Source organism: Dasypus novemcinctus, chromosome 2, assembly GCF_030445035.2.
Source record: "Dasypus novemcinctus isolate mDasNov1 chromosome 2, mDasNov1.1.hap2, whole genome shotgun sequence".
Taxonomy (NCBI): domain Eukaryota; kingdom Metazoa; phylum Chordata; class Mammalia; order Cingulata; family Dasypodidae; genus Dasypus; species Dasypus novemcinctus.
The window spans coordinates 198,486,133-198,511,054 of NC_080674.1; the positions used below are offsets into that span (position 1 = coordinate 198,486,133).

At 50.2% G+C, this 24,922-nt stretch overlaps 1 protein-coding gene across 1 annotated transcript in view; it reads left to right on the forward strand.

Annotated features, from left to right (window-relative positions):
- OBSCN (obscurin, cytoskeletal calmodulin and titin-interacting RhoGEF) overlaps positions 1 to 24,922 on the forward strand; it is a 227,076-nt gene that overhangs the window by 4,768 nt on the left and 197,386 nt on the right. The window contains 12 exon segments of the mRNA XM_058286343.2: positions 1,624 to 1,670; positions 1,672 to 1,894; positions 1,986 to 2,098; positions 2,100 to 2,153; positions 2,155 to 2,248; positions 2,956 to 3,264; positions 3,809 to 4,075; positions 5,120 to 5,401; positions 5,855 to 6,130; positions 7,986 to 8,261; positions 10,169 to 10,444; positions 14,725 to 15,000. Coding sequence (XP_058142326.2) covers positions 1,624 to 1,670; positions 1,672 to 1,894; positions 1,986 to 2,098; positions 2,100 to 2,153; positions 2,155 to 2,248; positions 2,956 to 3,264; positions 3,809 to 4,075; positions 5,120 to 5,401; positions 5,855 to 6,130; positions 7,986 to 8,261; positions 10,169 to 10,444; positions 14,725 to 15,000 — 2,493 coding nt within the window.

Sequence of the window (24,922 nt, forward strand, 5' to 3'; positions counted from 1 at the left end):
GCCACGGCATCCGGCGGTGGAGGTCTTGGTGGCTTTCACTTCCGGGCCTCAGCTCCCTGGTTGGTGAAAGGCAGGCAGGTGAAACTGGGGGGTGGTGGGTGGCGCTGACCTTGCCTGTCCTCTAGTTTTAGCCAGAGTCTTGGTGAGTAAAGGGGAAAGCACGTTGTCGCCCGCCCAGCTCCCGCTCCCCGTCCCCAGGTCCTCTGACTCACCTTCTAGGACTAGAGAGGAGTTAGCTTTTGGTTTGGGGGCAGCACGGAACTCCCAGTTCCCTCCGGGAGGTCTGACATGACAGGAACCGGGTGACTGAATAAGGAGGGGGCGATGTTGCTGTCCAGCTAGCTGTGAACCTGAGGCCGTGATGCGTGTGGAGCTCTTTACACACGAGGCCCACCTGGCACCCTAGTCGTGCACCTGAGGTCACCGGGCAGTCCCTACCCAGAGGGCTGGTGGCATGGCCCCGGCTTTGGGCTCACGCCCCACCCCCTGCTGTTGTAGGGGGGGCTGCCTGTGGGGACCCTGGCTACGAGCACCTTTCCAGGGAGGCAGAACCTTGTCAGAGCAGGAGGGTCCTGGGAGACAGGTGGTCTGTGCTTGCAGGGCTGCCCCCGGGGCTCAGCTGCTGAGCTGGCCCTGTGGAGGCAGAGGAGGCAGTGCAGGTCCAACCCGCGCCCCAGGACGCTGACGGAGGTGCCCTTGGCAGTGGTGGGAAGGAGGGGTGAGCAAGAATTAAACTCTTGTGTTGCTGGAGACGCTGCAGGTCTGGGTGGCCGTGCAGCAGTGCCAGTTTGCACACACCCCGGGTGGGCACTGCACCTCTCAGGGTCGGGGACGGCCCCTGAGGCCAGCCCTGACGGACGGGTTTTATTGGAGGAGCGGAAGCTCTTACTCTGCTCCCCAAGCCTGACCTCCTGCTGTGGCTGGAGACCCCTCTGCTGCTTCCATCTTTCTGTGCTCAGCCTGGGGGGAAGTGAGTCCCTCATCCCTCCTGGGTCCCTACAAAAATGGATCCGGAGGACGGGGCTCAGTTGGAGGGCCTGGCACCTGGCGACGCTCAGGGAGTTTAAACGCCGCGTCTTCACGGTTCCACGCCCTTCCCCACCCGTCTCGCTGGGCTCGGCTCTGAGGTCTGGGCCTTTTCTGTTGTGCTTCCTGTTTGCGGCATCACCTGCTTCTGTTTCTCTCATTCTCCATTTCTGGGATGGGGAGCTGGCCGTTCCCTGCCTCTCCGCCCATCTCTCTCGCATTATTTGGATCTTGGAGCTTTCTAGATCCCCGCCACCCTTGAACTCTGGGCAGCTTTCTCTCTGTGCCCCGCCCAACGCTGCCCCACGGCTCCTCCCCGCCCCCCTCCCTCCGGCGCCAGGCCCCGCCCCTCCCGCCAGGCCCCGCCCCCGCCAGGCCCCTCCCCCGCGCCAGGCCCCGCCCCTCCCCGCCAGGCCCCCGCCCCTGCGCCAGGCCCCGCCCCCGCGCCAGGCCCCGCCCCTCCCCGCCAGGCCCGCCCCTGCGCCAGGCCCCGCCCCCGCGCCAGGCCCCGCCCCCCGCCAGGCCCCGCCCCCGCGCCAGCCCCCCCCCCCCCCCCCCCCCCCCCGCGGCACGCGTCCCAGGACCCTCTTCTTGCAGAGCCCGCGGTGCCCTTCAGGAAGCGGCTCCAAGACCTGGAGGTGCGGGGAGAAGGACTCGGCCACGTTCCTGTGCGAGGTGCCCCTGCCCGCCACGGAGGCCACGTGGTACAAAGAGGAGACGCGGCTGTGGGCCGGCGCCAAGTACAGCATCGAGGAGGCCGGCACCGAGCGCAGGCTGACCGTGCGCAACGTCACGGCGGACGACGACGCCGTCTACGTCTGCGAGACGCCGGAGGGCAGCCGCACGGTGGCCGAGCTCTCGGTCCAAGGCAGGCGGAGGGCCGCGCGAGGGCAGCGGGAGGGGCCCGGGCCTGGGGTCGCCTGGTGTGACCGCCAGCCCTGGGCGCGCCCTCCCTGCAGGCAACCTCGTCCGGAAGCTGCCCCGGAAGACGGCGGTGCGCACGGGCGACGTGGCTCTCTTCTGCGTGGAGCTGGCCCGTCCGCAGGGCCCCGTCCGCTGGCTGCGGAACCAAGGAGGAAGTGGTGGCTGGAGGCCGGGTGGCCATCACCGTCGAGGGCACGTGCCACAACACTGACCATCTCCCAGTGCAGCCTGGAGGACGCGGGCGAGGTGGCTTTTGTGTGCGGGGACTGCCGGACGTCCACCCAGTTCTGTGTGGCGGGTAAGGCCCTGCGGGCGTGCTTCTTGGACCTCGTGCCACCGCCGGTGTCAGCCCCTGGGTGGCAGGTGGCCCCGGACCCCCGGCCGGCTCCTGCCGCAGTGGGCGCTCGTGGGGAGCCGAGACCCGTTCTCCACACGGTCATTTTAGTTGGCTGGGACTGTTTCGTCTTGTCTGCCATCCCTTTTCAGTCTTAGGAGGGTCTGGGTACTTTAAACCCCCGCCCTGGGTATCTGTAAGTGGGAGTGGTGGATGGCTGAAGCAGACGGTGCCTGGAAGGCGGAAAGCCAGGGTTTGCCTGGGTCATTCTAGAAGCACAGCTGCGTTGGGGACGGGGGTCTGTGGGCGTTAGTCTGGTGTCTTTTGGCCTTTGGGGGCAGTCCTCCCGCCAGCCCCTCCCAGGTCAGCCCTTTGCTAAGGGGGGGGGGGTCACACCTTAGAACAGCACCTGGGGAGGGGCCATTGCACTCCCCCCTCAGCTGTCTGCCCAAGTCTGCCCTGTACTCGTCGGGGCCAGGGTCCAGAATGGGAGGGGGCCTTTCCAAGGCTGCAGGGCCAGGGTGGGGGCCACGGCCCCTCCTTCTCTCAAGAGCCATGTCTGCCGCAGTGTCCCTGAGCAGCTCAGAGAGGCGGGGTGGGGGTGCTGGCTCCTTTGCCGGTCATCCTGGGGCCCAGGGCAGGGCTCTCATGCCAGTGGGAACCCCTCCCAGTCCCCAGGAAGCCGCCCGTGCACCCCCCCATGGACCCTGTGATGAAGGCCAAGACGGAGAGTTCTGTGACCCTCCGCTGGTCCCCACCCCCCCCTGGGGACCGTCCTGTCCCCATCGATGGCTACATCGTGGAGAGGAAGCGACTGGGCGCCTACGCCTGGGGCCGGTGTCACGAGGCCGAGTGGGTGTCCGTGCCCGAGCTCACCGTGGCTGGTGTGGCTGAGGAGGGGGACTTCCAGTTCCGGGTGTCCGCCGTGAACGCCTTTGGCCAGAGTCCCTACCTCGAGTTTCCGGGCACTGTCCACCTGGGTGAGTGGGGCCCCTGAGCCTGGGCTGGAGGGCACACCTGGGGGTGGCTTTGTTCTCTACGGCCTCCCGGTGACCGCTCGTGGGGGCCCCCATCCCTGAGCTCACCCAGGCCCTGGAGCACAGCTCAGCCTCGGCGTGAGGCCGGAGCGACCCCCTAGAGCCTCTTTACTGGGGGGAAGGGGGCTCCCCAGGGTCCTGCCAGAGTTGGAGCCTCCTTGGTGGGAAGTAGAGGGGACCCCAGGACAGGGCTGTGGCTCCCCCCCGCAACTGCTCGCCTGTCTGCAGAAGCCCCAGGGACCAGGCTGAAGACCTACCCCTCCCCAGCAGGATTTGTGGGACCCTGAGGGCATCTTGGGGATGCCACTCACCTGTCCCCACTCTGTTGTGGGTCCCCACTTGCCCTTGGACCCCAATGAGCCTTTGGCTGTGGGGCTTCCTGGAGGGGGTGGCCTTTGGGTGCAGGTGGTAGAGGAGGAGGCGAGGGCCCACCCCACCTCGTGCCCCTTGGCCCCTGTTCCTGATTCCCTGTCCCCCCACCCCCTAGCCCCCCAGCTGGCTGTGAAGATTCCCCTGAAGGCAGTGGAGGCCGTGGAGGGTGGAGAGGCGACCTTCTCCGTGGACCTCACCGTGGCCTCGGAGGGCGAGTGGTTCCTGGACGGGCAGCCCGTGAAGGCCAGCAGCACGTACGTGATCCGCTGCGACCGCACCCGCCACACCCTCACCATCCGCCCGGTGCCCGCCGGCCTGCACGGGGCCGAGCTCAAGTTCGTGGCCAACGGCATCGAGAGCAGCATCCGCATGGCGGTCCGAGGTAGGGCTGCTCCTGGCAGGGGCCCCTCCTCCTCCCCGGGCCCCAGAGGGTCAGCGGCGTGGTTCTGGTGCCCAGTCTTGCCGGCCCCTGATGCCCACGGATGCTGGGAGGACCCTGCCCTCCAGCCCCTCCAACCTGGGCTCTGGGGCCGAGCCCACGCTGCTCTGAGCTCTCCCGGGGCCTGTCCCTAGTCCCCAGAGCTGGCCCTCATCCTGCCGGCTGCCCCCCTGATTGGCCAGTGAGTGGGTGGGCGGCTGGGGCTGTGCCTGGGATGAAGCTGCAGGGCAGGGCGGACAGGGGTACGGCCAGGCAGCCCACTCCCAGGCCTGGCTGGTGGCACTGGTCACGGAGCTGAGCGTGGGAGGGGGGGTGGGGGCCGGGCCTTGGGAGCCGCTCGGTGTGCTCTGAGCTCAGACCCTCTCTGTTCCTCTTTTCTTCCCTCCCTCCTCTTCTCCCCCTCTCCTTCTTTGTCGTCTCTTTCTCCCTGTCTTCCTTTCTCATCTTGCTTTCCTGTCCCTGTTTGACTCTCTGCACCCCTCACTTGCCATTCCCCCCCCCCCATTTCCTTTTTCTCTCTTGTACATTTGGGTCCTTTGTCCTGGCCACTGTCCTCTTTCTACACCCCTTCTCTTTTTCTCTCTTCCTTTTTTTTGCATGCATTCCCTGTCCCTCACGGCTCTGCCTCTCTCCTGTTTCTCCCTTCCCGCTTTCATTCTTCCATTCTCCCTTGTCTTTCACTCCACCTTTCTTCTCTCTCCCTTCTCTCTTTCTCTCTTCACTCTGGGTCTCTGTCCTACTCTTTCCTGGTCTCTCCCCATCTCTTCTTTGTCTTTTCTCTGAATTCTGTACTCTGCCTTTGGCCCCTCTGCCCATGGTCCCCTCTGTCCCTCTGCCTGTGTTCCTCTCTGTCCCTCTGTCCCTCTGCCCGTGTACCCCTCTGCCCATGTTCCCCTGTGTCTGTGGCCCCCTCTGTCCCTCTGTCCGTGTTCCCCTCTGTCCCTCTGCCCGTGGCCCCCTCTGTCCCTCTGCCCATGGTTCCCCCAGCGGCCCCGGTGCTGACTGTTAGCAAGCCACCGCCAGCCACAGCACAGAAGGTGCTGGCGCGACTGCACGAGGAGGCACAGCTGCTGGCCGAGCTGTCGGACCAGGCGGCGGCCGTGACGTGGCTGAAGGACGGCCGTGCGCTGCCCCCGGGCCCCAAGTACGAGGCGCAGGCATCGGCTGGGCAGCGCGTGCTGCTTGTGCGTGACGTGGTGGGAGCTGACGCGGGCCTGTACGAGTGCCTCAGCCGCGGGGACCGCATCGCCTATCAGCTTTCTGTGCAAGGTGACAGCTGACCGCGGCCCTCCCTGGGATCCACTCCTGTGGTGCTGAGGGAGGTCCCGCATCCCTGCATCTCTGGGGCCGGCCCCTGACGGGGTGTTCTGGACCATGGGGACTGGGTGGGGAGAGGGGGCTGGGGGGCAGGGCCAAGAGCCGGATCAGCTCAGAGGAAGGACTTCCTACGAGTGGAATGGCCGCCTTGGTGGGTAGTGAGTTCCTCGTCATTGGGAGTAAGCAAGCTAAGGCTGGCTCTCTGTCTGCTCAGGGGCCCTTTGAAGAGGACGCCTAGTCTGGTCCAGGACGTGTATAAGCCCTAAGGACTCTGTAACCCTCCATGGAGTCCCCATAAGCCCCGGGTACCCAAAGCCGCCTCGCTGTCCATTGGGCTGCCCATGGTTGGGTGAGAGCTGTGTGCCCTGCCCGGCTGCCCCCCAACCCCACCCTCTGCCTTTGCAGGGCTCACCCACTTTCTGCACAAGGAGGCGGCGGGTGGCTCTGTGGAGGCCGTGGACGGGGGCCGGGCCCAGTTTGAGTGTGAGACCTCGGAAGCCCACGTGAGCGTGCGCTGGTACAAGGACGGCGCTGAGCTCAGCCGGTCCTCCCAGCGCTTCTCGCAGGAGGACGTGGGGACGCGACACCGGCTGGTGGCAGCCTCAGTCAGCAGGCAGGATGAGGGCACGTACACCTGCCGCGTGGGCGAGGACTCTGTGGACTTCCGGCTCCGGGTCTCAGGTGAGCGCACCTGCCTGCACGTGTGGGTGGGTGTGTGTGCATGTACCTGGGCTTGGGTGGTACCGGGAGCAGGTCTGGCTGCATCCAGCACTTGTAATCCTTGTGCTCAGTCCCAGGTAGTTGGGGGGCATGGGCTGGGTATTTGCTTCTTGGGAAGTAACATACAGAAAGCCAGTATTTATGAAGAATCTGTGAAAGATAAAAAGGAAGATAGCAGGAAGAAAAGATGGACAAACTTAACCTTGGTTTTATTCCAGGCTTTCGTAGACTTCTTCCCTCTTTTCTCTGAGTCTCTGTCGTCCACCGATAGTGCTTTGCCCAGCCATCTGGGCTGCCCAGGCCTGCCTGGGGACCTGCTGTAGACCTTCCCTGCAGGTCTCTGTGCAATGGCAGAAACCAAGCATGAGGGATACCCATTGCTGTGTCTTGCAACAGCTTGTTCCCAGGTGCTCCAGGGGAAGCTTTCCTTCTCTCAAAGAAATCCGACCTTGACCCAGGGTCTGACTAGCCAGCACCTCCTTGGTAGCCAGGGACCTTCCCCCAGCAGAGCTTAGAGTTCTCCCACGCTGGGTCCTGCGTCTTTTGTTGGGTTGTGAGCTTCTTGTGGGCAGAGACTCAGCTCCTGGCTCTGGAGCCAGGGCCTCCCACAGGCATGACAAGGCTTCTTGCTTTTTGGGTATCCCATGAGCTCAGGGCCGACCTTCATTTTAAAAAATGGTTTTGAATTCTTTACCCTCATTTGAAAAATGGGGAAGCTCAGTCTCAGAGTTCACAAAGGTCCCTTGCAGTGTTCTGGGCAGGTTTGGATTTGACTCTGGGTTGATCTAAGGCCCTGGATCTTTCTAGAACAGTGGTTTTTAACAAGGGATCCGTGAGCTTGAATTGAAACTAAAAAAACATTGTACTTGTGGGGATGTTTTGGTGTGGTTGTGGTATATTTATTAAATGATACACAGTATGATAAAGACTTAGCAAGGGGTCCGTGGTTTTCACCTGACTAGCAAAGGGGTCCATGGAACAAAAAAGGTTAAGAACCCGTGTTCTAGAAGCTTTCAAGGCTCCTAGTCATTGGCTGGGCGACTGAAGGATGAACCATACCAGGGGATCCCCAGGAGCTGGGTTGCTGGGCCTTGGTGGCCCCAGGTCAGACCCCAACTCTGATGGGCTCTCCCCTCAGGGCTCTTGGGGTTTCTGTAGTGAGCCATGTGGGCCAGGGGCCGGCACACACAACCCTGAGTTGGGCCTAAAGTTGGTATTTTAGACTTAAGATGTTCAAAAATCATCACTATATAATCCCTAGTAACTTTTAAAAATAAATTGTATGGCTGGTAAATGCACAAAGCAGAAAATGTGATGTTGGCTCTTGCACTGTTGGAGTAAACTGGGGGATGTTTGCAGAGTGGAGGTGAATTCCTTCTTGGTTTTAATGGTCATGACCGAGAAGTATTTCTATTGAAAAAAGGTATTAGGTGAGGACTGTGAGGGGAAGACTGAGAGGAGAATTCATCCTGCAGTGTTCTGGGCCTGTCAGAAACCGTCAGGCCCCTGGGTCCCCTCTTGGTGTGTCCTCGCTCTGCCCTCCCTCTGGGAGCACGGGAGGGTCTCCACACTGTCCCTGCACACCTCCCCTCTGTCTGTCCTGGAGACACAAGGGCCTGGCTGCCCCTCAGCCTTCCTGCAAGCCTGTTAGTCCTTCAGAGAGGGGCCAGGACCTGGGTCGTCTGTGTGTGGGACGCTCCACGTGTTCAACATGTCCAGGAAATGAAGGCCTAAGGGCTTCTGGCATCTTTATGGTGGAATCCCACCTACGCAGGGTCTCTGATCCTGTATGTCCCTCCCTAAACCACCCTCACAGAGCCCAAGGTGGTGTTTGCCAAGGAGCAGGCGGCACGCAGCGAGGTGCAGGCCCAGGCGGGGGCCAGCGCCACGCTGAGCTGCGAGGTGGCCCAGGCCCAGACGGAGGTGACGTGGTACAAGGACGGGAAGAAGCTGAGCGCGAGCCCGAGAGTGAGCGTGGAGGCCACAGGCCGTGGGCGGCGGCTGGTGGTGCAGCAGGCGGGCAAGGCGGACGCCGGGGAGTACAGCTGCGAGGCCGGGGGCCAGAAGGTGTCCTTCCGCCTGGATGTCACAGGTGGGTCCCAGCGATGGGCAGAGGGAACCTTTGGGTGTTATTCATGAAACTCCGGCAGGCTCACTTGAACCGCCGGAGGCGCTCTAAGGCTGTGGCACCCTCCCTCTCAGCAGGCCTCAGTATCTTGGTCTCTAGCTCCGCAGGGTGGCAAGCAGGTCCCACAGATCCTGTGTTCTGGTCTTAGGAGAGCAGAGCATGCCCGAGGGCCAAGCTGACCTTGTCAGCATCCTGTGCCTATTGTTAGGAGAAAATCTCACTCCCACCTCTCGGCCTCGGCGTTCTTTTTGGCTTAGCAGTGGAAGGCAGAGCCCTGGCGCCTGCTACAGCCCACGAGTGGTCAGGGGATGGGTGATATCCCTGCAGGGCAGCTGCTGCATCCCCGTCCTCTGGCTCAGCCTGGTAAGTGAGGCGCAGGCTGGATCTCAGCCTCTGGGCCAGGGCCCACATACAGGGCACAGGTCCCCCGGTTGTCTCTGCAGCCCTGCGCTACAGCCCAGAAGCCCCGGCTGGCCAATAGTGCAGCCGCCAAGGGCAATCTTGTAAGCCCCAGCCGGCAGTCCAGGTCCCAGCCAGGCGCTGGCCCACGCAGGCAGACCAGTCCCTCGGGCGGCATGGGGACTTGGTGGGGCATGGACAGCTCATGGGTGACCAGGGGCTGTGCTCTGCGCCCACCCTCCCAGCCCCCTGCTTCTCCTTCCCTGGGACCCAGTCTGGGCAGCTCCCGCTGGCACCTCCAGCCTGTTAGAGATTGCCGTCTGTCCATCTGCTCTACCTTTCCCTCTCTCTGGTCTCACTTCCACAGCTGCCCACCTCAGTTACTGCACGGAGCACCCTCCTGATTGGCCCATGTGAGACAATCAGCCTCCCCCTGATTGGTCCATGTGGGACACTCAGCCTCCCCCTGATTGGCCCATGTGGGACACTCAGCTTCCCCCTGATTGGCCCATGTGGGACACTAAGCCTCCCCATGATTGGTCCATGTGGGACACTCAGCTTCCCCCTGATTGACCCATGTGGGATAATTAGCTTCCTCCTGATAGGCCCATGTGGGGCACTTCCCCCTGATTGGCTCAAGTGGGACACTTAGTTTCCTCCTTATTTGTCTATGTTTGGCACTCAGCTTCCTCCTGATTGGCATACCTGGGAACTTGGCCGCCTCCTTATTGGCCCTTGTGGTGCACTGAGCCTTTCTCTTGATTGGCCCAGGCGTGACATATATTTCCTCTGATTGGCTTGCACAGTTAACCTGCATTGTTTCCTTAGCCCGCACTAGCACTCAGCTTTCTCTTGATTGGTCCACACTGGTACACCCCTCTCTCCTGGCTGGTCCACATGTGTCTCAGTGTTTCGGTCTTCCCACTGTAGGTGGAAGCAGAGAGGCTATGCAGGCTCCAGGCTGTGGCTCTGTGCACCAGCCCTGCTGCCACCCCACCCTTCCCTTGCCTGTCCCTTTTCTGTGGCCCCTGAGGCTGTTGTGGCCCCAGCTGCTGTGTGCAGCCAGCGTTCATAGGGGGGCTGTCCTGAAGAGGGCAGGGAGAGGCTGGGAGGGGTGGGAGTGGAAGCCTGGAGACGGGGAGAATGGAGAGCGGGATGGACAGTGTGCCGGTTCCAGAACTCAGGTATGCCTCGGAAATTGGTGGAGCCACGTGATGAGCGAGGCGCTGTAACTGACATCTCTCCGTGAATGGTTATAGAATATGCACAGGATCAAAGGGGTTTGTTCTCACTTTTGTTTTATATGAACTTAAGCATAAATTTATAATGTATTAATTGCCAAGTAGTTTGAGTATCTTCCTTGTCGGTCCAGGGTTCTTGCCATGACTTCGTCCTGGGGTGAGTTCTAGGTTCTGTGCCATTTCCCAGGACTAGGCTGAGTCTCTGACCCCATGTCTCTCCCTGTCCCCCAGAGCCCAAGGTGGTGTTTGCCAAGGAGCAGGCGGCACGCAGCGAGGTGCAGGCCCGGGCGGGGGCCAGCGCCACGCTGAGCTGCGAGGTGGCCCAGGCCCAGACGGAGGTGACATGGTACAAGGACGGGAAGAAGCTGAGCGCGAGCCCGAGAGTGAGCGTGGAGGCCACAGGCTGTGGACGGCGGCTGGTGGTGCAGCAGGCGGGCAAGGTGGATGCCGGGGAGTACAGCTGCGAGGCCGGGGGCCAGAAGGTGTCCTTCCACCTGGACGTCACAGGTGGGTCCTCAGAAGGTGTCCAGGTGGCAGAGTAACTGCCCACTTCCTCAAACCCATGGTGCCCCTGTTCCTCTGTGTGTCTGTTTCTTTTGCTCTGCATCCCCTTCCTTGAGCCTCATCTATGAGGAGGGGAGTGAGGGGCCAGGGAGGGGATGCCCTCTCTGCTCACACAGGGACTCCTTCCCCGCCTCGTGAGGGTTTCTTTCCTTAAATAAGCAGGACTTCGAAAACAAATAAGTATTCCTAGTGGATTCTCTGCAAACACTTTTTTTTTGGTCTTCCGTAATCCCATTAATACTCACTTGGGGTCAGAAGTCTCCAGGATTTCAGTCTCCTGTTTAGGAGCCTTTGTAGACTTACGGCTTTTCTTTTCACTCTTAGGACATGCAGGTCAGCTAGAAAGTACATTTTCAGTTATAATAGAGCACACTGTGCATGTAATCAGCAGAATTCTGATTGGGGCTTTGTCTTCTCTCCTTCCCACATGTGGGGTTGGGGACAGTCCTTCCCTCTTTTCCTCACCCAGTCTTCAGTTTCTCACCCCTCCAGGGTAGAGGCTTAGGAGAAGCAAGGGGCGGGGGTGCTGGGAAGTTGTCACTTGACTGAGGTGGCTCTCTGGCCCGAGAGGGGTTTAAAATAACTCCCTCCAGACTTCCTTAGCACCCTCACTCCTGTTGAGGGTCCGGCCATGCCCCTGCTGGGATCAGGCTTTCCTTTTGCTCGTCCTATACCCCCATTCCTAGGAATTCACTGAGGCCTTGGGCTCCTCTCTGCCTCTCCAGGCAGTCCTGCTGCACCCCATAAAACCCTTCTTGTTGTCTGGCACTTGGCCATGACTGGCCCATGGAAAACCCCTGTGCAGTAGTTGCCCCAACAACTTTGGGGTACCTGCTGCTTTTGGAGCTGCTTGGCTAGTTTGATCTTTAGTTTTGAGATTTTTTAAGGTGGGAGGCAGAATACTCTATTGTATTCTCCTGACCACTGGTGGGCTGGTGATGGTTTGACCATCACCAGCTCTGGAAACATCTCCTGATCTCTCATGATTTTGTGGTGTAGATATGCCCATCATTGCCAAAATCAAGCTACCTTGGTTGAGTGTGGAGTTGGGGAGAGATGTGTAAGAAGCTCCTACCACTACCCCTGGGAGGTGGCTCCTGTTAGTGCGCCGCATTCTCTCCCAGGAAGTGCCTCTCCTGGCTGAGAGGAAGGCAGAAGCCCCCTCCCCTCTGCTCTCCCTCTGTGGGGTGGGGTGGAACCCACAGTGAAGCCCTCTCCAGAGAATCTGTCTTCTGCAGCTCCCTCTATGCTTCACAAGGTGCAGTCTTATGCTGCTGTATGTGGGGGAGAGGCTCACAGCAGTGAGACTGGTTATTGTATTTGTTTGCTTTTTGTTAAATTCTTTGAATATTTACTACCCTGGCTAACTTCTTATTTTGGAGCATCGTATTTGTCTTGGTGCTTGGCCAAAATTTCCAATCTAACATCCCCTTGTACACTGAAAATGGATTATCATTATAAAAGCTTTATCATTACTGAGCTGTAATTTAAACACAGGTCTTCACTGTACAGTTTAAGGGATTTTGAAAGATAAAATAGAGACACCATGAAACTGCCACATCTCTATTAAGATGCAGAACTTTCCCATTGCTCTGGAAAGTACCCCCTCCATGCTCTTTCACATTCAGTCTCCTTCCCTTCCACTCCAAACAACCGTTGTTCTTATTTTCTCCTATAGATTTGTTTTCCCTTTTCTAGAACTTCATTTAAATTTTGAGAACTAGGTGAACTGCAGACCTGTCCTCTGTAGAACATGTTGACATGAAGAATAGCAAATGTGGAGAGAGCTTAAAAAAGGAAAGTAAGTGAAATTGCCTAGGTAGGGAGGGACCAAAAAGTAAGTGAGAGGCAATTCCGCAGTTAGCTTGTAAGTCAGCACTGCAGTGTGCTGGGCAAGGGAGGCATGGGGGGCTTGTGTTGAGGCCCCACAGGGAAGATGGGAGGGCCTTGGCCTGTAGGAAGAGGGGTAGTGGGACTGAGACCCTTGGAGGTTTTCTGGAGAAGGCAGTGGCATGCTCAGGGACAGTCACAGAGTGTGTTTAAGTATCTGCTTTAAGGATTTGTGGCCACTGGCCTGTCCGTCCTCATGCATTCTAGTTGTTTGAATTTGCACTTCCTTCCCTTGTGGCCCAGGATTTCAAATCCAGGAATTAACATGGTATGTGGTTCTGAAGCTTGGAAGAAGCAAGTGGAAAGCCACTCTAGAAGGACAGGTTCTTTACTGAGGTCCCGTGGGATTTCCACATGTGCATCTCAGCTGAAGATGATTGACCTCATAAAATGAAAATGATGAAACAAGAGTCAGTGACAACAGACAGTCCCTAAAAACTCAAGGTGATAGAATTTTATTAGAGAGACTCTAAAATAAGTAAGTTTAAAGTAGTTGGAAGCCTGAGGAAAGATTAGGAAACTGTAAAAAAAAAAAGGATGATGTAGGACTCCTACAGATGAGAAGTATAGAAATTTAAAAACTCAGTGGGTGGCTTAATAGAAGAATAGACAGAGCTGAAGAGTGAACTTGTGAAATAGAAGGTAGACCTAAGGAAATTCTCCAGAATGAGGTCCAGGGGGATAAACAGGCACATTAAAAGAGATTCTGTTTCTGGTGATTGTGGGCCTGGTTGTTTGGACAAACCCTCTTGCTTGGAACTAAAATTGCTAGATAAAATATAAAGGGAAAAAAGCCCTATCTCCTTAATAGCATGAAAATGCCAACAAAAATCAACCAAACAAACAGAAGTTCATAAAAGCAAATGACAAAAGGCAAAACCAAATAAGGAAAGCAAAACGAATGCAACCCAAATGTTTATCAAGAAAAGAAGGACTAAATCAAATTGTGGTCTGTTGATAGAATGGAATGCTATATAGCAGTCAGAGTGAGCATAGAGCTACACAATTCAAGTTTAAAAGGACAAAGGTCATGGGGATAATGTTGAACTAGAAATGCAGTAACTTTTGTTTATGCTTAGCGGTAGCGGTAGAAACAGAACGTCATAGCTATCACTTACATCATGCCGGGAACTGCCGGACGCTGTTCTCTGCATGTTGCATACATCAACTGGGTGGAAGCCTCATAATGCCTGTCCCAGGACACTGTTGTCATTTCCACTCCAGAGATGAGGGACCTGAAGTGCAGAGTGGTTAAGTACTTCTGTCAAACCTCATGGAGTCAGGCTGCTGAAAAGTATCAGAACCAGACGGAGAGCAGGGCAGCCTGGCTCCAGGGAACATCCATGGGGAAACTGCAAAGAAAAGCAAGGGAACTCCAAAACCAGGATTCAGAATAGTGCTGTCTCTGAGGGATGGGGAGTGCATCCCCGTGATGGGAAGTAATGACAGCAATGTTTTCCTCACTGGCTGGTAAGAACAGGGGTGTTTGTTGCCTTGTATTTGTTTTTTCTTTATTTTATGCATATTCTTTCTTATCCAATTATTCATTAAAAAAAAAGTAACAATATAGATGTATTCTTTAGAAGTAGGAAGGTGGATGCTAGGAAAGAAAAAGAACTGAACGATTTTAAACTGGAGTTTCTGAGAATCCAGGTGTAGTGTGCGGGCTTGTGAGGGGTAGGGCAGGGTACATTTTTAAACATTTAAACTTGCTTTTTGCATTATTCTGGTTTTTAAAACTAGTTTATGTACTTGAAGATTTTAAGCTAGCTAATGTGTGTGTGTATTGATGAAAAGAATAACTGTGTAGCTGTCTCGTGGGATTCCATGTATATAAAGTTCAAGGACAGGAGATGGTCCCTAGTTTAGAAATGACGATGGTAGTTGCTTTGGAGGGTAGGGGTACATGGGAATTTTTCTGGGGCAATGGAACATTCTCTTTCTTTGATGGTAGTAATCCAGGTGTCAAAAGCTATTGAACTGTTCGCCAGGTCTATACATATGCAAATTTTACTCCAGTTAAAAAAATTGCAAGCAATTTTCTCCATGTATGAGGTCTCCTTTCTGTGTAAATGAGAAGCCCCAAAACTAGGTGTGGCTTTGGCCTCCGTGTGACCAAGGTAGAAGCAGCCAGGTGGTGGTGTTTGGGTTGAGGTTTATTTTGTTTCATGGAGGAGATGCTCACACAAAGGTGGACCATTTCTGTAGGGCGTGCACAATTGTGCTGGGATTGTCAGTAGGGCCCAGGGGTCGCTGAGTCGTTCTCTGAAATGGAAACTACAGTTTCAGTGATTTGGAGTCTTTGACCTGGTGTCTCCCTCCCTGTCCCCCAGAGCCCAAGGTGGTGTTTGCCAAGGAGCAGGCGGCACGCAGCGAGGTGCAGGCCCAGGCGGGGGCCAGCGCCACGCTGAGCTGCGAGGTGGCCCAGGCCCAGACGGAGGTGACGTGGTACAAGGACGGGAAGAAGCTGAGCGCGAGCCCGAGAGTGAGCATGGAGGCCACGGGCCGTGGGCGGCGGCTGGTGGTGCAGCAGGCGGGCAAGGCGGACGCCGGGGAGTACAGCTGTGAGGCCGGGGGCCAGAAGGTCTCCTTCCTCCTGGACGTCACAGGTCAGTTGGTTGGGCAGACATTTAATCATCTCACTGGAAATGACTGAAGAAAGTGTTTCATCATGGGCTGTTGCTGTGCTCAGCAGTATCTTCAGGGCCTGCATCTATTGCCAAGTAACAAATCACCCTCAAAGTTAGATGCCTGAAAGAACAATCTCTTTACCAGGTGGCTGGGTTCCCCTCAAGGAACAGTTGTATTAACGAGGCTTCTTCAGACCTATTCTAGTTTCAAGGGGGTAGAGAAATAGACTCCACTGATGATGGCTAGAGTGGCATATCACATGGTAGAGGGCTGTGGACAAAGGGAGATCTGATTCATTTAGGACCATTTTTAATAGTCTATAACAGAGACACAGGTTCTTTCTGTCTGTAGTTCTCTGTTGTTCTGAGCCTGTCATCTTGTTCTTTTTAATGCTTCTTGCCTCATGGTCACCAGATGGCGTCTGCAGCACCAGCCATCACCTTCAAGGCAGGAAGAACATGGAAGGGGTGTGTACTACTTTTCAACTGCTGTTAACAAATTACCACAAACTTAGTGTCTTAAAACAATACCCATGTTGCAGTTCACAGTTCCATAGGTTCAAGGTCCAGGCATAGAGTGGCTGAGTTCTCAGCTCAGGGTTTCAAAGACTGAAACCAAGGTGGCAGTGGGCTGAGTTTTCTCAGGGTCCTTCTCCAAGCTTGTCCAAGTTGTTGGCAGAATTCAGTTCCTTGTGGTTATAGGACTGAGGTTGCTGGCTGTCAGGAAACAATTGAATTCTTGGAAACCACTTGAATTCTTTGCCATGTGGTCCCCTCCATCTTTGAATTTCTTTGGCCAGGAAGAGCCCCCTCCCTTTTCAGGGTCCAGCTGATTAGGTCTGGCACACCCAGGATCATCTCCCATTTGATTAACTTAAAAGTCAACCAGTTTGAGACCTTAGCTACATCCGCACAAGCCCTTCACAGCAGCACCTGTATTCGTGTTTGATTGGATACCTGGGAGAAGGGATGTGTGTGCCAGGGAGCCAACCTGAGGACATTTCAGAGTTCTGCCTGCCATGGGTGCCTCTAGCCATGTCTGTCTCATTCATATGGAAGGCCAAATATTTCTTGGAAGTCTGCAGCCGATTTTGGCTTGACATGGACCACACAGCCACCCCCAGCCTGAAGCAGCCTGGGAAAGTGAGCCTCTGGCTTTACAGTCTGTGATAGCTCGAAGTTCTTTTTTGAATCTCAAAAGATTATGTTCTTAAATGAATCTATTCCTGTAGGTGTGGTACCCTTTGATTGCATTATATTTACTTTAGATCACTTGATTAGATTGCTTTTTATCTTACATTTGATGTATTCCTCCCAACCAACCGTCTTTTTATTAATTTTATGTCACTTATACATGAACATACATAAACAGTAAATGTATAGTAAAAGTTGTGAACTTAGAAAGCAAACATGCATAACATCATATAGGGGGTCCCATACATCAACCCTCCAACAACACCTTGCATTGTCATGAGACGTTTGTTACAAATTATGAAATAATATTGTCAAAATCTTACTACTAATCATAGTCCTTATCTTACATTTGGTGTGTTTTTCCCCAACCCACCCTATTATTTTTTAAATATATTTTTTATGACAGAGTTGTAAACTTATAAAACAGTCTTGCACATGTGCAGAATTCCCAAACAACACCCCTCTATCAACACACCACACTGTGGTGGAACATTTGTTACAGATAAGATAGAATCATCTGATTGTTATCACATCCATAGTGTACATTTGGCTCACATTTTCCATACTACCCCATTACTGACACAGTACATCTTTGGCATAGATGCAAGAATATTGTATTATTACTGCTAATCACAGTCCATAGGTCACTCAAGGTGTATTTTTCCCATGCTTCTCCATATTCCCACCACACAGCAGAAGTGATGTACATTTGCTCTAGCTCACAAAGGACACTCCTGCATCTGTACCATCCACCACAGTTTTCATCTACCTCTTGGTTTGCTGTGCTATTCATTTCCTAGATTATTCTCTAGCATTCTTGTCAGTTGGAATTTACATACCTAGACTACAATTTTCAGCCACATCCCCATTTATAAAATAGCTGTTAATCGCTATTTGTTACCATCCATTCTATACATTTCCACACTTTCACGGTAAAGCTAATGAAAACTTCTAATACATTAAACATCAGTAGTCCATCTCAGTCCTTCTTTTATTTTCTTTAAGAATCCACCACCTACCACCAGGTCTTGAAGATATTTTCCTACGATTTCTTCTAGAAGCTTTATGGTTCTTGCTTTTATTAAGGTTTTTGATCCATTTTGAGTTAATTTTTGGATAAGGTGTGAGATTGGGTCCTCTTTCCTTCTTTTGGCTGTGAATATCCAGTTCTTTTAGCATCATTTGTTGAATGGACTGTTCTGCCCGAGCTGTGTGGTTTGAAAGGCTAGTTAAAAATCACTTGACCATACATGTGAGGGTCTGCTTTTGAAAAATCAGTTTGGTTCTGTTGGTCTATGTGTCTGTCTTTATGCCAGTACCATGCTGTTTTTACCACTGTAGCTAGGTAATATGATTTAAAGTCTGGAGATGAGGGTTTGTTTTTCCTTTTTATGATGTTTCTGGCTATACAGGACCCCTTACCCTTCCAAGTAAATGTGATAATCGTGTTTTTTAATAAAAAAAAAATGCTGGTGGAATTTTTAAAATCAGGATTGCACTGAATCTGTATATCAATTTGAGTAGAATTGACATCTTAATGATTTCTAGACTTCGAATTCATGAGCATGGAACATTCTTCCAGTTATTTAGGTCTTTTTTGATTTCTTTTAACATTGAGTTGCAGTTTTCTGAATACAAGTGCTTTACATCATTGGTTAAGTTTATTCCTGGCTATTTGAGTTCTATCTGTCATATTTTATTTTCAAGACTCTTTTGACACTTTTAGTTTCTTTGGTTGATATAATCTTCATTTCTAGACTCTCTTCCAGTCCTCTCTCTCCTGTCTTTTCTTTTCAGGCTCTAGCACACCCTTTAGTATTTCCTGAAAATCTGGTCTCTTGCTTAGAAATTCTCTGTTTTTGTTTATCTGTGACTATTCTAATCTCACCCTCATTTTTGAAAGACAGTCTTGCTGGATATAAGATTCTTGGGTGGAAGTTTTTTTCTTGTAGTATCTTAAATATATTATACCACTGTCTTCTTGTGTCCATGGTTTCTGGTGAGACATCAGCACTTAATCTTATCAGGTATCCTTTATATGTTATGCATTGCTTTTCTCTTGCTGTTCTCAGAATTCTCTCTGTCTTTGGCATTTGACATTCTGTTGATCATGTGTCTTGGAGTTGGTCTATTCAGATTTTTTTGGGAGTACATTGTGCTTCTTGGACATGGATATCTATGTCCTTCACTAGGGTTGGGAAATTTTCTACCATTATTTCTTCAAATATTCCTTCTGCCCTTTTTCCCTTCTCTTCTCCTTCTGGGACACCCATGACATGTATGTTTGCATACTTTTTGGTGTCATTTAGTTTGCTGAGATCTTGTTCAAATTTTTTCATTCTTCATCTGTTCTTTTGTGTCTTCACTTTCAGAGGCCATTTCTTTAAGCTCACAAATCCTTTTTTCTAGCTCCTCAAGTCTGTGATGATATGATTCCAGTGTTTTTTAAATTTCATTTATTGCACCTTTCATTCCCATAAGATCTGCGATTTTTCTAGTATGCTTTCAAATTCTTCTTTGTGCTCATCTAGTGTCTTCTACTTAATCTCTTTAGCCATCTCATTGAATTTATTAAGGAGATTTGTTTGAACATCTATGATTAGTTGTCTCAACTTATTTTTGTAATCTGGAGGCTTACCTTATTCCTTTAACTGGGCCATATCATCCTGTTTCTTGATATAGATTGTAATTTTTTGTTGGTGTCTTGGCATCTGGCTTACTGGAGTATTTATTCTGAATGCAGTTTTTCTCTTTAGTTTAGGGCTTCCTGCTCTTTCTCCCTTGCTGGTTGTGCAGTAGGAGCCAAGGATGTAGTTGGTGCTATAAACTGTGGTGGCGCAAGCTGCCCTCATTGCCCCAGGGACCGATGAAGCTTCTCCCAACTTTCTCCTTTGCCAGGGGTAGGGGCAGATTCACAGCTGTGTGGAATAGTCCAAGTTGTGCAGACCTAGGCTCTAATTGCCCAGAGAGACTGGGGAAGCTTCATACCCCTTTCTCCCCTGGGTGGGGTAGGGATGCAGCTGCAGCTGTGGGCAGCAGTCTATGCAGTGCGGGTCCAAGATGACCACACTTGCCCCAGCAGACTTCCGATTATTCAGTCTGTGCCAGCCAAAGGTACTTGCAGTACCCGGATAGGTTGGTGCAGGGTCTGCCAGCCTCCTCCCTGCCAGAGGTGGGGCTGAAGCCTAGCCTAGGGCTGCAGGCCAATCTGGATGAAAGAAACCATTTCCTACCTTCACTGAGATTTCTGGTATGCCCGGCTTCCCCTCAGGCTGGGGCAGTCAAAATGGCAGCCCCCAGCCTCTTTCTGAGTTGGGCTGGTTCACACCCCAGCTGTTCCCAGGGTTATTCCTTAGCCAGCTGGGTCTACTAATCAGCAGGCAAAATCAGTGGCAACAGTCTCCTCCTCCCCTGTTTTTGGGAAATGGAGCTTCAAATCCCAGCCACAGTGGTTTGTGCTACCAAAGTAGGATGATCACCGGCCTCCGCAGCTTGGCTGGTAGTTCCCAGGGAGGCTGGCGCAGGTCCCCCCAGCTTCCTCCCTCCCAGAAGTGGTGCAGGAGTCTAGGCTAGAGCTGCAGTCTGATCTGGATGGAGAGAAGCTGGTCCCCACCAGCACTGGGATTTTCAGTCCGCTCCGCTTCCCCTCGTGCGAGGTGTGGAGTTAAGATGGCAGCTCCCGGCCTCTTCTGACCTGGACAGGCTCAAGCTTTAGCTGTTCTTAGGATTATACTGTAGTCCTATGAATTTCCTCATCAGTAGCTGAAATACATAAATAAATTGTGAAAGAAATAATTATAAAAAAATTAATATGAACTTAGTTTCAATAGTATATGAAAACTGTGCTCCTTTATGGTTCTATCTCACACTCCATAGCTTTATGTTTTTATCATAAATTCCTTCTTCATACATTAGTGTGTCCCTCAACATAGATAGTTTAGATTTATAGTGATCATTTTATGCATTGTATTTTAAATAATTTAGGAAATAAAAGGGGAATTACAAGTCAAAAGTGCTGTAATACTGGTTTTTATATTTACCTATGTTGCTATCATGTTACATGTTACATGCTACATGTTACTAATGTTATATATTTCTTTGTATGGCTTTAAGTTTCTCTCTACTGTCCTTTCATTTCAGCCTGAAGGATTCCCTTTAGCATTTCTTGTATGACAGGTCTATTGATGAACTTACTCAGTTTTTGTTTATTTTGGAATGTTATAATTTCTTGTATGTATACCTAATATATATACATATATATATATATATATGTTTCAAAAGCTTGAATTTTATTTTCTCTTTCTGTTTAGGGGAAATTTTGTTGGCTTTCACAATTTTTAAAATATAATATTTTATTATGAAAATAACACCATAAAATCATAGAATACTTAGAAACTAGAGAAAAGTATAAAAAAAGAAACAAAAACCATCAATTCTTGAACAATCTTTAAAATCAATGATAAGATTGCTTTCAGATCTTTTCTTTCCTGCCTCTTTCTTACTCTGTTTTTGCCTGTCTTTTCTCATTCTCTCTCTCTCGACTAAAAGCAAATTTATGTATTTATTTATTTATAATATATTTTTGTTAGAGTGGCTGTGAACTTACAAAACAATCATGAACTTGTATGGAATTCCCACACAGCATCCCCCTCCCCACCAGGATACTGCATTGTTGTGGAACATTTATTACAGATTATGAGATAATATCGTCAGGCTGTTACCACTAACTATGGTCAATAGCATACATTCGATATATTTTTTCCATGCCCCCCTATTATTAACACAGTAGATCTTTGGCATTGATGCAAGAATATTACAGTATTGCTGTTAACTACAGTTCATAGTTTTCCTATATTTTTGAAGTCCAGTTTTTGCCAGATACAGGATTCTTGGTTGGCAGTTTTATTTATTTCAGTGGTTTAAATATGTCACCCTACTTCCTTCAGGCTGCCTTGATTTCTGAAGAGAAATTGTCTTTTAATCTTATAAGGATCCTTTGTATATGACTAGTTACTTTTTTTTCTGCTTTCAAGATTTTCTCTTGGTTTTTGGCAATTTTACCTAATGTGTCTCAGTCTGTATCTCTCAGTTTATCCTGCTTGGAGTTTACTGAGCTTCCTTTTTTCTTAAGACTTATTCATTCATCCCCCCCCCCCCCGCCCCATTGTTTTTGCACTTGTTGTCTCCTCTCTGTGTGTTCCTCTGTGTCTGCTTGTGTTCTATTTAGGTGGTACCAGGAACCAATCCTGGGACCTTCTGAAGTGGGAAAGAGGCACTCAGTCTCTTGTGCCACTTCAGCTCCCTGGTCTACTGCGTCTATTATTGTCTCTACTCTCTGTCTCTTTTTGTTGCATCATCTTGTTGTGCCAGCACCTCTGCATGGGCCAGCACCCCGCGTGGGCCAACTCCCTGCTCTGACCAGCTCACCACATGGACCAGCTTTGCCTTTTCACCAGGAAGCCCCGGGAATTGAACCCAGGACCTCCTATATGGTAGACAGGAGCCCAGTCGCTTGAGCCACATTCATTTGCCTATTGAGCTTCTTTGATATGTAGATTTATGTCTTTCATGAAACTTGGGAATTTTTTGGCTATTATTTTTTCTCTCACATATTCTCTCTGCCTTTTTTTCTTTGCCTTCCCTTAGAGACTCCCATTTTGTCTATGTTGATTCATTTGATGGTGTCTCCTTGGCTTCTTGGGATCTGTTCATTTTCTTCATAAATTTTTTTCTGCCTGTTGGGTAATCTCAACGGAAAAATCTTAAGTTTTATTGATTCTTTCTTTTGCTTGTCAATTTTGCTCTTATACCCCTCTAGTTATTTTTTCATTTCAATTATTGTACTTTTCAAATCAAGCATTTCTATGTAGTTCTTTAAAAAACCTGTCTTTTAATGATATTCTCTATTTGGTGAGGCTTTGTTCTCATACTTTCCTGCATTTCTTTAGAAATGTTGTCTTCTGTTCTCTGAACATACTTAAAATTAGCTGATTTAAAGTCTTTGTCTAGTAAGACCAATGTCTGAGCTTTCTCAGTAACAGTTGCTGTTGATTATTTTCCTGTGAATGGACTATGCTTTTTTTTTTTAAAGATTTATTTATTTATTTAATCCCCCCCCCCCCCGGTTGTCTGTTCTCTGTGTCTATTTGCTGCATCTTTGTCCGCTTCTGTTGTCGTCAGCAGCATGGGAAGTGTGGGCGGCGCCATTCCTGGGCAGGCTGCACTTTCTTTCGCGCTGGGCGGCTCTCCTTACGGGTGCACTCCTTGCGCGTGGGGCTCCCCTACGCGGGGCACACCCCTGCGTGGCGTGGCACTCCTTGCGCGCATCAGCACTGCGCGTGGGCCACCTCCACATGGGTCAAGGAGGCCCGGGGTTTGAACCGTAGACCTCCCATGTGGTAGACGGACGCCCTAACCACTGGGCCAAGTCCATTTCCCAACTATGCTTTTTTATATATCTACATGCCTTATCATTTTAAAATGATAACTGACCATTTAAAATAACATAATGTGGAAACTCTGGAAATCAGATTCTCCCCTTCCCCAGTGTTTGTTGTTGCAGTTTGTTTTTAGTTTTTGTTTTTGTTTTTGTTTGTATGTTTAGTGATTTTTCTGAATCAATTCTGTAAAAGTCTTTAAAAAAAAAATCATGTATAGCCACTCATGTCTCTGCCCAGTTGGCTTATTGGCCCGCTAATGGTTGGACACTGATTTCCTTTGATGCTGGCAACCAGTAAGTTTCCTAGCCACTGTGTAGGTTTTGGCAGACGTGTTCAATACTCAGGCATTTTACATTTTTTGTCCTTGCCTTTACTTCATCCTTGCATAGAGCCTCAAAGCTAGCCAGATGTGCAAGCTTTAGGGCATTATCAAGGCTATTCTGAGTGTGAACACAACCCTACACATATGTACAGCCTTCTAGATACCCAGGAATGTGTCAGCGATTTTCAAAGCCCCCATGGATATCTCATCCCCAGCTTTTCCTTTTAAGTTTTTTTGTTAGTATATTATTTACCCAGCTGTTATTCTCTGCCTCAGTTGGCTGTGATGTTCAATAATTGCCTCTGATTTTTTTCTACATATACCCCTGGGAAAAGACTGTTCATGCTGGGTGAATTCCAAGTCATGTCAAACAAAGGAATCATACACCAGAAGGAGTTTGAGCCCTGTTCTGCTCCCTCCAGGAACTAGTTTTCACCACGATTATGGGCTATCGATTTTCAAGCATGTCTCAGGAAAATTGGACAATAAAAACACCACAAAACTAAGTGTTCTACCTAGATTCTTTTTTTTTTCTTTATTTTTAAAGAGACTTTAGATTATGTAAATGTTACATCAAAAATACAGGGAATTCCCATACACCCCATTCCACCCCCACAGTTTCCCCATTAACAACGTCTTTCATTAGTGTGGTACCTTTATTATAAATGATGAACGCATATTGAAGCATTGCTAATAACTGTGGTCTATAGTTTACATTATGGTTTACATGTTGTACTGCATAATTTTATAGTTTTTGACAAAATGTGTAATGGCTTATGCTCGTCATTGCAATATTCTGCAGAACAATTCCAGTGTCCCCAAAATGTCCCATTCCACGTTACACCAATTCTTCCCACTCCCTCTTCTCAGGAACTCTGGTAACCACTGTCTTTATATCAGTGTTACCAGTTCTTCCATTATTTCTTACCTAGCTTCTTTTATATATGCTCTCCTATGACAAGCTTTTGGTTTAATTACAGATTTCTGAACATTTATGACAATGGACAGATTTCTGTTCCATTAATCAGATTTGTTTAATTTATGTGCATATTTGTTCATAGTGTTCCCTTATTATCTGTTTAATGTCTGAAAGGTCTGTGTGATGCGCTTGTTTCATTCCTGGTATTATGTCTTCTCTTTTTTCCTCATCAGTTTTACTAGAGATTTATCGATTTTATTGATCTTTTTAAAGAACTGGCTTTAGGTACCACTGATCTTCTCTTTCTTTTTTCAGTTTTATTGATTTCTGCTCTTTATTATTTCCTTCCTTCTGCTTGCTTTGGATTTACTTTGCTCTTCTTTTTTTACTTTCTTATGGTAGAAACTTAGATTACTGATTGTGTTCATTCTTCTTTTCTAATACAAATATTGAATACATTTCCCTCTAAGCACTGCTCTAACTTTATCCCATTTTTGATATATTATATTTTAATATGTTGTATTTTCATTATTCTTCCATTTAAAATATTTTCTAATCCCCTTTGAGAATTGTTCTTAGATTGCTGGCTTATTTAGAAGTGTGTTGTTTACTTTCCAAGTGTTTAGAGATTTTATGGTCATCTTTCTATTACTGATTTCTAGTTGAATTCCATTTTGGTTAAAGAATATACTCTATTACTTCAAATCTTTTAACTTTGTTAAAATTTGTATTATATACTAGGATATGGTATATGTTTGTGAATGTTCCATGTGTACTTGAAAATAATTTGTATTCTGATGTGTATCCTACATATACCAGCCAGGTTGTGCTGGTTAATGGTTCAGGTCTATGCCCTGGCTTTTCTGTCTACTAGTTCTATCAATTATTGAGATAAGGTGCTTAAGTCTCCAACTATCATTGTGCATTTGTCTGTTTTTTAATTTTCAGTTCTGTCAATTTTTGCTTCATGTATTTTGAAGCTCTTCTGTTAGGTGCTCGCCTATTTAGGGTTGTTATGTCTTCTTG